At 35.2% G+C, this 14,418-nt stretch overlaps 2 protein-coding genes across 3 annotated transcripts; both read right to left on the reverse strand.

Annotated features, from left to right (window-relative positions):
• Positions 1 to 304: 304 nt before the first annotated feature.
• Positions 305 to 2,972, reverse strand: LOC113707420 (L10-interacting MYB domain-containing protein). Of its 2 annotated transcripts, none has more exons than XM_027229756.2 (3): positions 2,795 to 2,972; positions 1,123 to 1,463; positions 305 to 1,036 (listed from the first exon to the last, which is right to left on the reverse strand). In XM_027229756.2, exons 2-3 carry the CDS (start codon positions 1,459 to 1,461, stop codon positions 449 to 451), a joined length of 927 nt encoding a protein of 308 aa, XP_027085557.1. In that variant the 5' UTR covers positions 1,462 to 1,463; positions 2,795 to 2,972; the 3' UTR covers positions 305 to 448. The 2 variants fall into 2 exon arrangements, with proteins under 2 accessions (XP_027085557.1, XP_027085549.1); XM_027229748.2 differs by having other exon boundaries at positions 1,123 to 1,514; positions 2,795 to 2,969.
• Positions 2,973 to 4,013: 1,041 nt separating this feature from the next.
• Positions 4,014 to 9,473, reverse strand: LOC113707431 (OVARIAN TUMOR DOMAIN-containing deubiquitinating enzyme 12-like). Its single transcript, XM_027229766.2, has 12 exons — positions 9,155 to 9,473; positions 7,692 to 8,176; positions 7,432 to 7,598; positions 7,124 to 7,197; positions 6,750 to 6,804; positions 6,077 to 6,151; positions 5,893 to 5,966; positions 5,760 to 5,808; positions 5,227 to 5,311; positions 4,712 to 4,768; positions 4,337 to 4,431; positions 4,014 to 4,236 (listed from the first exon to the last, which is right to left on the reverse strand). Exons 2-11 carry the CDS (start codon positions 7,999 to 8,001, stop codon positions 4,346 to 4,348), a joined length of 1,032 nt encoding a protein of 343 aa, XP_027085567.1. The 5' UTR covers positions 8,002 to 8,176; positions 9,155 to 9,473; the 3' UTR covers positions 4,014 to 4,236; positions 4,337 to 4,345.
• Positions 9,474 to 14,418: the final 4,945 nt, after the last annotated feature.

A 14,418-nucleotide genomic window follows, 5' to 3' on the forward strand; every position in this document is an offset into this window, starting at 1 on the left:
CAAAACAGCCACAAATTGGCTTCAAGTACAACAGATCAAGATAATTAATGACTAGATAATTGCGGATGCTCGGTCATTCCTCTTCAAAATTCATTATTATATTAATGCATCTTCTCATAGTCCGTTAATTTTATTTATGAAACTACTAACTAAATATACTCATTGTTAAACATATTATTATCTTTTGTCAGGGATTGGTTTGATTAGTTGACAAATAAAATTCGAGTTCTGAGCTTTGATAAAGTACTGAATAGCTTGGTGCTCTTGCTTTGAACTCGGAAAAAACCAACTACACATTGAGAGCTTATGCATCAAATCTTTTTATGGTAATATCTAACATTATGCACAAAGGTAAACACCGCACCGCACCGCACCCATTAGTCCAGATTTAGTGCGATCACATAAGTACAGTAACTAGATAACTACACAAATTCAACTGCTACCAAGTTCAATCCAAGCTTGCCAACCAATCGAGTCTTCTTTCGCCTGACATAGCCATGAACATCTCCCTCCAATCAACATCTTTGAACATTTTGATTGCCTTCAGGTAAGTGGTAGCATCAATCCCTTGGATGGACTCCAGGCACTTCACACAATTCGTGATTGAAAAGGGGCTGCTAGATTGAAGTGTTCCGACATGGTTCGTGGCGGGTGTCTGCAGGTAGGCAACGTCAGTATGTTTCTTATTGGCTGTACTGCTAGGAACTATAATTTGAGTGGACTCTAAAGCTCCGCCATCAACAATCGGCCTCAAATCCTTCACCTCTTGTACTTCATTCCTCAAGGAGGGCAACTTTTGACAACGTTGCCTGACACTTCTTGAAGGATAATCTTCGTTGTCACTACTTCCACGAACTGATTCCGATGGACTAGCATTAGTTGATTGATCTTCTAAACACTTAACATCCGTATCCAGAGAGCATTGAGCTACCTGAGAAACATTTGTGGACTTTCCCACTGGTTCACCATAAATAACCCCCAACTCATTGTACAGAGGGCACCCTCTTCTCCTGAATCTCTTTGTCTTCTTGTTTGCCTAAAACGAAAGCAGTTCAACATGTCATATATTCAGAAATTTCAAAAGAAAATAGTCATGCTTTGTACATCCATATCAGCACTAACCTTGATGGCTGATTTCCAGACATCATCAGTTGCATCCAGCTTACCCAGCACAGGGTCCAAAGTGAAACCAGGTTCTTTTGACAGCATACAGAAATCAAAATAGCGTATCCTCATCTGATTGAACTTATTTCTAAACTGTGGATGGCTGTATCTCTTGCCAGTCTTCTCTTTAAACCCAGCTTCAATATTATTCCAGCCTGTCTTTGTAAAAGTAGTGAAAGGTTTATTTCCTTTCTGTATCTCTTTCAGCATTAAGTGAATTAAAATTGTCTCTTCTGAATCTGTCCAATCAGCTGGTCCAGACTCAAGTTCTTCACCTTGGTCCACTGTGATAGCCATTTCTAAGGAAAAGAACAAAAATCTTGTCTAAACAGTACGCCCATTGCTTCAACCTAAACAAGGAGACATTTCATTCAAAGTCACAAGTTCTTAACACACGTATATCTAGCAAGGGGGAAACATTTACTTCTCAACAAACCACCAGATTTGCCTATGAGAAATATAAACTAAAGAGTAACATGGATTAACATCAATGCAACACTTCAAAATTGAAGCAACCTGTTAATTGCCACAGCAATGAACATGTGAGCATTGTTAATTGATCCACTGTTTACGCGGGCGCGCGCACATATATATATATAAGGGAAAAAAAAAGCTAGGTGACATCAATGAGAGTTAGTTAGGTTGCAGCATTCTGTGAAGAGGTTACACACAGGAGGTAATAGCTTCTTCTCCGCTCCAATCACCCAACCTCTTCACAAAAACCAATAACTGCTTTATGATTTTACTGATTGCAGGAACATAAAACGATACTTCATCATCATGACATATAAAAACTGGCATTACATATATTGTTTAAAATCTTCGTTCCTAATTTAGCCTTTCACACAATTTATAATTTGGCCACAGTTCTCAGGATGGTAATGAAACATGCAATTCTCTGGCCTTTAAAGTAGCTGCGAGAGTTGAAAAAATTGGAAGCAAAGAAAAAACACTAAAAAAAAATCAAACTTCGCTCCGTTTGGGACTTTTTACAGGAAAGGAAACAAAGAGAAGAAGAAAAAAGTGAATCTTTTTCTAACAAGTATTTTTGCAGAAATGGGAAAAAACAGGGGACCCGGGGGAGGAATTTGTATACAAGAAATTTTCAGCAAAATGCCCAGCATGGAGAAGTACCAAAATTGTGAAAAAGACATCGGACTAGGCTCATGTAATTTCCACCATCTTTTAGTGCAGCAATTCAAGTAGAAGCTAACGTTTTTCGTTCCCAAACAAAGCAATCGTTAAAGTTTGACCTATAATTCTTGCGCAAAATAATGTTAGATGTGAGCAATAATCCTTCTAATTTCTTAATAACAAAAGTCAGATTTAATTTCCCTCTAACCATTCTTCTAGTACCTAATGTTCTCATCCTATTTTCCAACTTACTTTCCTTCATACACACTCCCAGATGAGATTTTCTGAATATAGTTAAAGAACAAGCAAAATTGATGTGTGATTGATGCATTAAAAGGATTTATCAAGTGAAACAACATGATCCACAATTTAGGGGTCCAGATGGTTTAATCAGGCGCATTCATTGAAAATGTATTATTCTTCACCAAACAAAAACGAGAATTTTTTACTTAAATATAGTACAAAATTGATGGAGATACACAGAGAGAAGGCTGACCTTAGCAGACGACGAGTGAGAACCCTAGTGGAGAAGAGAAACAGAACCGAGCGTTTGATTGAGTCCCAGGTTGTGCGTTTTTACGTTGTTTTGCTTTTCCATGTTTAATGTTTCTATTTTAAGTTTTTAACTAGCAACTCCTCTGTGTGTGTTTTAGTGGACTATTAATTTTTTCTTCTCCAATGTTTTCTAAGTTGTGATTTATGAGAAAAATAAGGAGTTTTTTTTTTTGGGGTCAAATAAGAAGGAGTTTTAACAAAACAAGAAAAAAAAAGTAGTGTTGTGACTTGTGAGAAAAAATAAAAAGGAGTTTTTTTGGCAAATAAAAAGGAGACTTACCAAAACAAGAAAACTTAAGATAAAAGTACCTATTTCTTCCCCCCCCCCTCTCTACTTTGGAGAATTTAAGCCTTTGATAGAGGGATGAGATGGCTTCAAACTTGGCTTGAAAGTCAAATTAGGATCTCATAGTCATCTAATTAAAGAGAAATTTTATCTATTTCGAGACCTTATAATCACCCACTATTCTAAGTCGTCAAGGCTATAATCTCAAATAATTAGAGCCTTCTTAATTATCTAATTAATTAATATCTTTATCATAAGTAAGTAATTAGGAACTTCACGATTACCTAATTAATATCTTTATCAAATGAGCTGGATTTTGGAGACAAGTGTTTTTTCTTTTTTCACTTGTGATGGCACATTGTTTTAACTTTCATTTAAACACTTCTAATTTTAAAACCCTTTTTTTAAGCTAAACTCAATTTATGCAGGAATCATATGTTTTCACACAGAAAATTCTGCTTCTGTTGTAATTTTTTGAAACAAATAACAAATCAATTTTATAAAATCTGTTATCCATGGATGGGAAATCAAGAAAAATTAGGACAAACTCGAAATTGTTTTTGTTTTCCTGTGTGCTTATTGTACTTGGCCAATAGTCGTTCACACTTTATACCCAAGCTTGTAAACTAGTATATAATTCCCAAACAAAGCCCAAGATTGCAAAGGTCAGGACGAGGATTGAGCTGTCTGACCACATTGGTTACCTGTAATTATTAGTGCTTAGGCGATTTGAAAGAAAAGAACAAGGTATCTGAAGTCTAAACTAGAAGCCCTGAAATATTGTTGTTAAACTGAACCTGAAAATATTGCGCAACAAAGCATCCAGTATGAAGAACAGGAATACAGGATTCTATCCATATTAACAAAATTGAGATTAGATGAAGACAACATTCTGCCAATTATCAAGAAGACGTGCCTGTTCACATGGGAAACATTATTGGCGCACCAGTGTTGCAAAGAACAGAAATCTTTACATTTATGAATCGATACAATTGATATCATGCTTGCTTTGTCTGGCACGAATTGACAATGATAAAGAGTTCGGCATGGCAGCACGGCAGGTTTTGCAGGTGCAAGACAGCTGCTATATCTCGAATCTGAGGGGAACAAGGAAGAAGGGAAAAGCATCAACCTTTTACATTATTCCTCAACTGCAAAATGGATTTAGAAATCTATAGCTTCAAGTAGTTCTATTACCATATTTTCTCAACTGCAATCATCTGGTGTTTCGAAATGCTCCTGGCGAGGAAATGATCGCCTCTTCTTTCTCTTAGTCCCAAATGTGGTTAAATCTGAAGTACAAAAATGACAACCGAAAGAACAAGAAAAGTTAAGGTCAGTGTGGAATCCATCTAATCCTTGCACTTGTCTATTTCTAGTTTTTGTGCCTAGAAAAGAAGCTTTTATAAGTTTGAGCAAGATGCATCTTTCTGCTTCTGTTCACTCCTGGGAAGTATATGCCCATGCCAAAGCATTGACAGGATTCGATTACTAAAAGTGATTCAGTTGAGGATTCTTTATAACCCCTATCATATGAGGTGAGAAATTTTGACCTAGAAAACTAGGATGTACCTCCTTCAGGGTATATCGAGTTGTAGTGAACCTCAGCCCAGAAGCTCAAGAATATAACTGCAAGTAGAGCACCATGTATAAGTCCAGACTCTGAAGTTTCCAGCAAAATATCCAAGACAAGTGAATTGTGTATGAAAACAACTTTTCTCAATGGTGCAATAACTGAAAGACAAAAATGCTCTTAAAGCTCAGAGATGAGATCAAGGATCCCAAAAACAAGGTGAAGTTACAGTATCATGTCCAAATAATTACAAAATAAGGGCATATTTTTACAATCAATAGTATGTTCCTTCATTAATAGACTAAAAGGAAACATTTGCTTACAACTCAATTCATCTATTGAGGTAATTTAGTAAGTTTTAGAACTAAGCTGAGCACAGGAAAAAGCTAGCGGACATCTGTTGCCTAACTAAGGCAATAACATATACATGGATAGCTGCTTAAACAGAGTAACGATTAATTAACCACCCAGCTTATAAGTCTAGATAAAGACTTCAGTGAAACATGTACTATACCTCGTTCAGATTTTTGAATGCTGGGTAGTATCTCAATGTAACAGGTGTCCTTGAACGAAGTTATGACAAATATTTTTACACCATACTGCAGCAAATCATTAACGCGTATCAGAACGCATAAGTGTTTGGTCTAAGTGATTACACTTAGCAACATTAAGATCAGTTGTTAATTGGGCATGCAAGGCCTTTAGCAAACGGACAGAATTCAGGTTGTCAGACATCTTATACATGAAGAAGTACATCATGCATGGCAACATAACCCTACAGAACTCCTGAAAATGCATCCTCCAAGCAAAATTTCAAAGACAAAAAAACATTTACTAGAAAGAGTTTCTAAATGCTGTTGAAGTTGACATAGTAACTGGACACAGCAAACACCAACATTTCAACATATGATTGGAGAAAAGAAAACAAACTTTCAACAAATAATTTCTATACTGGTGGACCCATTGATATCTAACAACGTGGAAGCATAAAGTTTCAATGAGGTATTTTGCTGTTGTCTGTGGGGCAGAAAATCAAGCAAGAATTACCGAATCTGCAGCAGCTTGTAAAGTCACATGATCACCCCACTCACCATTCCTAATATAGATATCCAGTGTTAGACAAGATTGGTCACATTCTATCCAGCAGTAGATTATTTAACATGCAAGGTCAGAAGAGTACTTGGACATCTTCTCCAAATAATCATCGTAAGCCATAGGAACATATCCTTCATAAGTCTCTGGGCATGACTTCAGCTGGTTATTCAATGTAATTTTCGAAGAATACGTAATCAATCAGAAAAGAACAAATTCATAATTTCAAGGTGATATGATGACCTCAAGAACTATGTAAACAGTACACTAACCTGGTCCACAACTTCTTGTCTCACAAACTCATGATGCTCAGGAGTTCGGTAAAATTGATCTGATAGAGCTCGAAACTTGCAAAAGGAAAAAGAATGATAACCATCAGCTGTCTATAGGTCATTGTAAGGCAGTTTATAATGTACTCAGTAGAGTACAGAGAAAAGTGAACAAAAAAGCTTTCAATAAATAAAAGAATGGTATCTTTCAAAGAGTTTTGAGATAAAGATCCACTGTGCAAAAAAATGTTCCCAGAAAAAACTTTTCTAATTCAACATAAGCTATAAATACCAGAAGATAGTCGGAAGGCATCAGAACGAACAAGCAGGCAGTTGACAACTGCAGCTAATCTAGTTACAGGGCCTCGTACGAGGTGTTTAGCAACATTTGATGACTGGCTTTTGTCAATGTTATGTCTAATCAGAATATTACAATGAAGCTTAATTTGGAGCTTTTTGAGATTTCATCTTGGACTTTTGTTTATAGTCAATTTCATCAAAGACTCTTCACCAGTGACAAATTGGATCAGTGAAAAGAGAATTCTTCAACTATTTTCCTTTTAAAGGTTGTTATCTTTCACAAAATAGTTGTTTATTTTCTGCAGTTTCATTTGCTTATATGCACAGTACCAAATGAAATTCCTTTGCTAGGCTTCAAAGAAGTAAGAGAACTAACCTGGCAATTACCATCACCTTGAATTTTACACTCTACCAGCTGGTAAACCTGCAATCTTATAAGTAAAACTTACCAAGTTCAATAATAATACATGAATTGATGTGTACTCAAAAGCTAAAAATTAGTCTATGTGGTCTTGGTAAAACATAATAGGCACTAAAACACATATCCTCACTGGAGGCCATTGCTTGAAGTATATCACCGTTCCCCAGAAAGAGTTCAGTAGTATCAGTTAACCCAAGAGGTTCTGCCAAGTATTGAGACCAGGAGACAGGTTTCTTGAATATTGCTAATATTAATATATAAAACTGGTTCTCTATCTTTGAACATATGCCTGTTTTATTTGGCTGTGTCCCAAAAGTAAAAACAAATACCTTTCCAGAAGCCTTTGATGATCTAAAGTTGCTTCGTCGAGAGATGGTATATCTCCATTAATTCTAGGGATGTGCTGCACAAAATCAGGACCTTGATAAATAGACATTTAGAACTCCACATTAAAGGTGCAGCTACTTGTAACTTGGTTCCACATTGAAAAATTAGGAAGCACATCAGTTAAAAAAGAATATGTGATTGTAAAAGTGAGGAACAGTTTCAAAACGCATTTCCAGTTGCATGAATGACAAAGTATACTCTACTAGGTTTTTAGTAATAAAGAGAATATCCATTCAGATGCTACACTTACAGGAATTGGAACCATTTGGTTCAACCTTCTGCCTAATTCACCATCCAGAGCATTCTCATCCATGAGTTCCGTTGAGTATGACCATTCACCAGAATATGACTCTCCTCCAGGAGTAGGATATGCACTGGAAGTTACCAAGTCTGTTTCCTCTTCATTACCATTCTCATCTAACAAAAGTAATGCAAGAATTGATCAGAATAACATACAGCAGGAAGATGAAGTGATCAAAGCTATAACTGATTCTTGGTGAATTCCATTACCGAATGGGTAGTTTTCCATAGACTGATTGAACCACTGTTGTTGATAACAAGATGTCTGTGCATTTTCCACTCCTTGGAGGAAATCTTGTGGCTGGTCGGTAAGTGTAAAATAAGAAAATTGTTGTTCAAGTGAGTTTGCAGCCAGCTCATTTTCCTCTACGTTACTAAATACTGAACCATAGTGATTTTCATAGCATCCTGTGTTATTTTGAGGGATAGTGCTACAATAGCCACAGTTAGAGTATGGATCACCGTCAAATAGCTGAAGACCCCACCGAACAACATCAGGATCTTGCTCATACGAAAGCATTTTGAAAGTAGTCTAATTCTTTATAAAAACGAGAGTCTGCTCCTTAGTTACCAACTAGTTACTGGCCAGTTAAAAGTTGACAAACCTCCTCTGCTTCAAGAAAAGAATCAAATTTACCTCCTTCACCAAAAAAGAAAGCCACATCAAACACAGAGCAAATTTGCTTCTGCATGCACTGCAACAAATAAATGAGATTACCGTCAGAAAATGGAATGACTTCCTTAGTTACGCAATTTCTAATTGCAAGTAACGCAAGACCCGCAAATGGATAAATTTGATAGAACACTACGAGCACTAGAGGTTAGGCAAATGTAGAATTGAAGACGAAAACAATCAGATCAAAGTGAATAATTAAAGCAGTTAGTGTACGGTAAGAAAAAGTAATTTTTTGTTGCGAGACATGGATGGGGTCTAATCACTAATGAGAAAGAAGGAAACTTTGTAGGGGATGATTGTAAGCGAAAAAGAAAACATCTTTTGGGCCCTGCTTGGACCAAACTCCAGTCACGACAAATGTTTGCTGGGCATTATACACTACAATGACTGGTGTTTTGGCATACAATACGCATTCACATTTGGACAATGCCAGTGCATTAACAGGGAAGCCGCAAACCCCAACATTCCCTATTTCTCCTGCTGGCTGCTGCTGCAGAGCAGATTTAGGATATCCAAACTGACAAGGCGACCAATATCCCCTCTTTCTTGCACGACGCAAATCAGTTTTTCCCCTACACCTCCTACTGCTAGTCTAGCTTAGATCTCCACACTTTTCCAAGTGTGATTCGTTTCACATACCGCCGTGTGCCTGAGGGGGTAACATACATGGTTTGAGGTAGAATTCTTTAGCTTGATCAATGAAATCAAAACCCCTTGATCCCCATCTATATCTTTTCTCGCAACTTAGTGTAACTTTATGAACTAAGAAGAACAAGATCATCTAAAAAAGTCCAAGTTGAGATCAACTCCCAAGATTTAATCTAAACAGAAGGGGTCTGAGTTGATTGTTGATTTAAAACCCATCATCAGATTATCATAATGCACAATCACACGTGCTTGATTCTATTTCTACTACGACAGAACAGGCAAGAGCAAGAAATCCAAACACCAAAAGCAATGGATACATGATCTTTACTTTATTCTCACAAGACATCACCTGATTTATGAACAAGTCTGAGTAGGCTGAGTCCGACTGTGTTTTCTTAAGCGTGTATTGTGTGTGAAACGGCTACGAGACGCCACGGAAGTCAATGAAAGGCAAGTGTTTGCGTTTGTTTTCCGAAGAGGAGAAACAGAGAAGAAAGAGAGAGGGATTTAGTCCATTTGTTGTTGGTAATGTATGGAATGGGAATGGAGTTAATGGGAGTGGGATTGATAACGGGAATGTTGTTAATGGACGGACGTCACGAGGGGGAGTGGTACAGGGTACTAGTGTAGATTGTAGACAGGAACAGGGAAAAGAAGGCAGATAAGAAGAGTACACAAGACAAGAGAAGTGAACAGAAGAGGAAGGAGAAAAGGACAATAACCAAACAGGAGTAATCATCAATGTGAGAGAAAATAAAGGAAACGAGGATCCATCGATATGGACACTGGAAATGGAATCAAACTCTGATTTCCACTTGCCCCTCTGTTTCAGTCTCTGAACCCAGCTCAACACCCACCTCTGCTCCCTCCTGACTACACCACTTCACCGGTTTCCCGGACGTTATTTTTGACGGACAGTCAGGATATGGCCGTTTCTTCGTGGCCGGGCTACTGCCTATACTATGCTATACCACTCCATATACTATACGAGTTCTACTACCGCTGGCTTTTGCAGCTGTGCAATTCCCTTTCTAAACTTTTATTACTGCTTTTTTCTTTTTCTCTTTTACTTACTTTCATACTAGTACTAATATTCTAATCTCTCCATTTCCTGCTTTAACTTTTAGTGTTACAAGGGTGGGTTGTCCAAGCTTGGCTCACACAAAGTAGCCAAAAAAAAAAAAACTTAGGACCTTCGAAGTTTTGATTTCGAACTAATATTTATAAGACTCATAATTGGTTCACAAAGGTGTTAAGATTTTGAACTTATTTCGAGCTCGATCCAAACTCACACAGCAACTATATTATTATTATGTATTATATAGACGATATTATTTTTAAGCTTACAACTATATATAAATTATGAATAGTATGAATTATATTATATGAAACTACTAAACTATACACGTTGGTGTGTGTGTGTGTGTTGTTAGTGACAGACTTTCATAGTGTGTGTGTTGTTGAGTTTAATGAAATTCAGACCTAACTCACGCTTAAATCGAATCTTGAATTTATGCTCAAACTCTATCAAATCTAATTATACACAAGTCGATAGTTATTAAAAAAAAAATCATTCAAAACGTCCCTCACATTTTGCAAAATAATTTTTTGCGTTCCCCACTTTTAAAAGTGTACTTTTACGTCCCTTACAAATTCATATTGGTTAAATTTGGTCCCTATCTAGATTTCTGACTAATTTTTTGTCGGAATCCACCACGTGTCTTACTTGTAATCATTTTTGAAAGGCAAAATTATCAAAATCAAAGTTTACATTACCCGATCCATAGTCCCTTACATATTATAAAATGAATTTTTTTAACCCTCACATTTCACAAAATGAATTGTTTCGTTCCTCACATTTCACAAAATAAATTTTTTTCATCCCTCATATTTTACAAAATAAATTTTTCCGTCCCTCATTGATCATGTGTACGAATAACTTTTTTTTTAAAACTAATATATATCTATTTGATTTCACCTGAACAATATGAATATCATGTAATATATTTCTATTTGATTTCACCTGAACGTATTGTTCAAGTGAAATTAAAATAGATATATACAGAGGTTTAAAAAAAATTGTTAGTTTTTTTACTCATGTTCATTCCTTTTACTCAAAAATTCAAAACAAAGAAGATATTTAATTCTAAACATTATCAAACATTTATATCGAATTAAATTTGGATAGAAAATAAACAAAGGAAAAGTATGACAAAATGAAGTAAGTGATTAATACTTTCAAATTTTAAGATAATCATAAGGTAAGAAATTCAAGTGTTGGTCTTAAAAGTAGCAAGTAAAAATTTCATATTTAAATTGCAATTTGTTAGCATAACTATAGAATTCGAATTAACACTGATTAATTAGATGGTCTTATTACACAACTTAATAAATAAATTATTACCAAAATAGAAAAGGTTACAAATATTGAATAAATTTACATGGTGAAATCAAATATAAATATATATGGGTTTAAAACAAAATTATTAGATTTAAACCCATGTATATATCTATTGATTAGCATATGTACAACTACAATTAGTTTGTTTATGTGAAATCAAATAGAGATATATTACATACTATTCGTACTATTCTGGTGAAATTAAGTAGATATATACATGAATTTTAAAAAAAACTATTCATATATATAGTCAATGAGAGATGAAAAAATTCATTTTGTGAATTGTGAGGGATGAAAAATTTTATTTTGTGAAATATGAGAGACAAAACAATTCATTTTGTGAAATTTAAGGGACTACAGATGGATTATGTAAATTTTGATTTGACAATTTTACCCCTAAAAAATAATCACATGCAAAGCACGTGATATATTCCGGCTAAAAATTAGTCGGAAACTTACATAGGGATCAAATTTGACTAATGTGAATTTGTAAGTGACGTAAAATTACATTTTTAAAAATGAGGGACGAAAAAGTCATTTTATAAAATGTAAGGGACGTTTTGAACTATTTTCCCTTATTAAAACCAACTCGGGGCATTAACCTAGTAGGAGGATAGAGTTGACGAGTCAGTGGTTCAACCGATGTGTCACTGATTGAACCGTTGGGTCATACTATATAATAAAAATATATAATATAATTAAATAAATATATAAATTATAATATAAGTACAAAAATTCTTAAAATGTTAACAAGTCATAACTTATTCATATTTCATAGTTCATACACACACAAGTTATACCCATACGTGTTCCTTAGTTCATAAATTCATATTGATATTATACACAAATATAAATGATAAATCCAAGTGTCAAATAAAGAAAGAAACCTTAATTCCCAAATTTCTTTTCAATTTTCTCATCTAATTGTCAAAAAGACGACAATGCCCATGTTAGTGTGGCTAGTCAAATTAAAAAATTAGGTAAAAAAGTAATTTTAGAAAAAATTTCCAAAACCCACCAAGTTCATAAAAAATCACCGGATTTAACGGCTCACCAGTTTGACCGTTTGGGTCAAATGGTTTAAAGCGAATCATCTGTAATTCCAATTCAATTGCTAAACCGGTCCGGTTCCATTATGAGTCCACAAATTTGACCAGTTCAATTGTCGAGTTGATCCGGATTTAATAACTATGCACAAGGCGTGGCATTTTTTTTTTGTCCGAATCGAACCGATCAGCATCGAACTGATCTAACCCATTAACAATTCCAAGTACTATTACCTTGTCAAGCAATTAGTGCTACCAATTAGTCAAAGGGTTAAACAAACAACAATTAATATTTTACCCATGTTGTATGATTTGTTCAAGATCATTCAACATTAGCTGCTCGAAATCATGAATGTGTCAATTCCTTCAATATAATTTTCTAGTACGAGGTTAGGAACTGGTAAAATAATGCTTAGAAAAAAAAAAGGGATCTGGTAAAATAATCGTTGCTAGACCAATGCAGTTTGACTAGTGGACCAGCCTGCAACATTGGCCCAATGGAGAATGTCGAGGGGTTACATATACTTGAGGGTGACAGTGGAGGCCCATGTAGACTGTAGACGTGACAAATGGCAAACCACGCCTAATGATTTTACTTAACCATGCATAAGTAGTGTTTTACCACTTTTATCAAAAAATGAAATGATTGTATAACATTTCACGCCAAACACGCTGCTGTCTTTGACCAATACTTGTCCAATTATGTGTCCAATGGCCAGGAAAAACCCTGATCGGCTCACAAAAAACCAAAGCAAACTGTTTTTTGTTCTTAAAAAATTCAGAGAATGCAGTAGTGCACTTATTTAATACGGTGATTCACTCCTCAATTTTCATATAAATATTTTCTCCGTAAAGTAGGAATATAAGTGGATTAGATAGTTATCGTTGCAGATGACAAAAAAAAAAAACATAGGAAACAATCCCATGAGGAAACATAATTATAAACTCTTCCACTTTCTTAATTTTTTTTTTTTAGTGTATAGGTGCAAAACTTTTAAGAATTTATAGCACTAATGTAAATTTAATTTATGTTGTTAGTAAAAATTTGAAATGGAAAGTTACCATAAGAGAGAGTTTTTTTGTCATTTTCGCTATGTAATTTGAAGGCTTGCGATGATGTTAGAGCAACTATTTTCCTGCCAAAGCAATTTTACAAATTTCAAAATCTAGGATTTGGATGATTGAAAGTTTTTCCCTTCACGCAAAACACATATTTTCAAAATCTAACACTTGATTGATTCCAAAGAATCCTCAACTTTTGTGCCACTCTGCAAAAACTTATAGTAGTACTCTATATTTTGCAAAATTTTTGATGCACAAACACAAGACAATGGTAAGGTTGCAATTGTCTGATTACAAATAAGAAAAAAAGTATCGAAGTTCGAAAATGGGGCCGCCTCTTCTTGAAATTGAAAAGAATTGCAAGATTTCAACTTCTTGTTAACTTATTTCTCAAACAATCTAGCTGATTTCCGTTGCAATTGTTGATCCCCCCGGATTGCCTTGCCACTAGGGAAGGAAAACCCATAAAGATCTTCCAGGCAACGGCATTGTTATTGTGGCTACAAATGATTTATCGTACAGACAAATAGACATGATTAATTTCTTCCTGCTTTCCTTCCCTTCTGATTTTCTGAAAATCAATGAATTATTGACTGTGGAGATGAATTTTGGATTCTTGGTCGATGGAGTCATCATAGAGAGACCCCATGAGAGAGAAATGGAAGGCTGAAGAAGAACAGGAAGAAAGAAACCGGAAGAAAACAACGTAGAAAGAGGAATAAAACTGTAAAAGTAGGGATTGGGATTTGGGACATTAAACCCAAAAAAAAAAAAAAAAGTGAATGATCATTTAGAATAAAATTTAAAATTGCTTTGGCAGGAAAATAGTTGCTCTAACTGCATCACCATCACCAGCCTAGCTTGAATAATTGATAAAAAAAAAAAAAAAGTGGAAATAGGGGAAAGTTTAGGACTTTAATGGCACAATAAAACCAATCAATTAGAAAAATTTCCCCAAGACTTTGACATTCTAGGACAAATTGACAGTTCATTTCGAGATGACTTGATGCTTATCTTCCAATCGATCGGGTCCTGATGATGATAATCAGATAATCAAGGGTCCACAACCACCTATTTCCAATTCATTTGAGTCCATTATTGAAG

The sequence above is a fragment of the Coffea arabica genome, chromosome 1e, assembly GCF_036785885.1.
Source record: "Coffea arabica cultivar ET-39 chromosome 1e, Coffea Arabica ET-39 HiFi, whole genome shotgun sequence".
In the NCBI taxonomy this organism is placed as follows: Eukaryota; Viridiplantae; Streptophyta; class Magnoliopsida; order Gentianales; family Rubiaceae; genus Coffea; species Coffea arabica.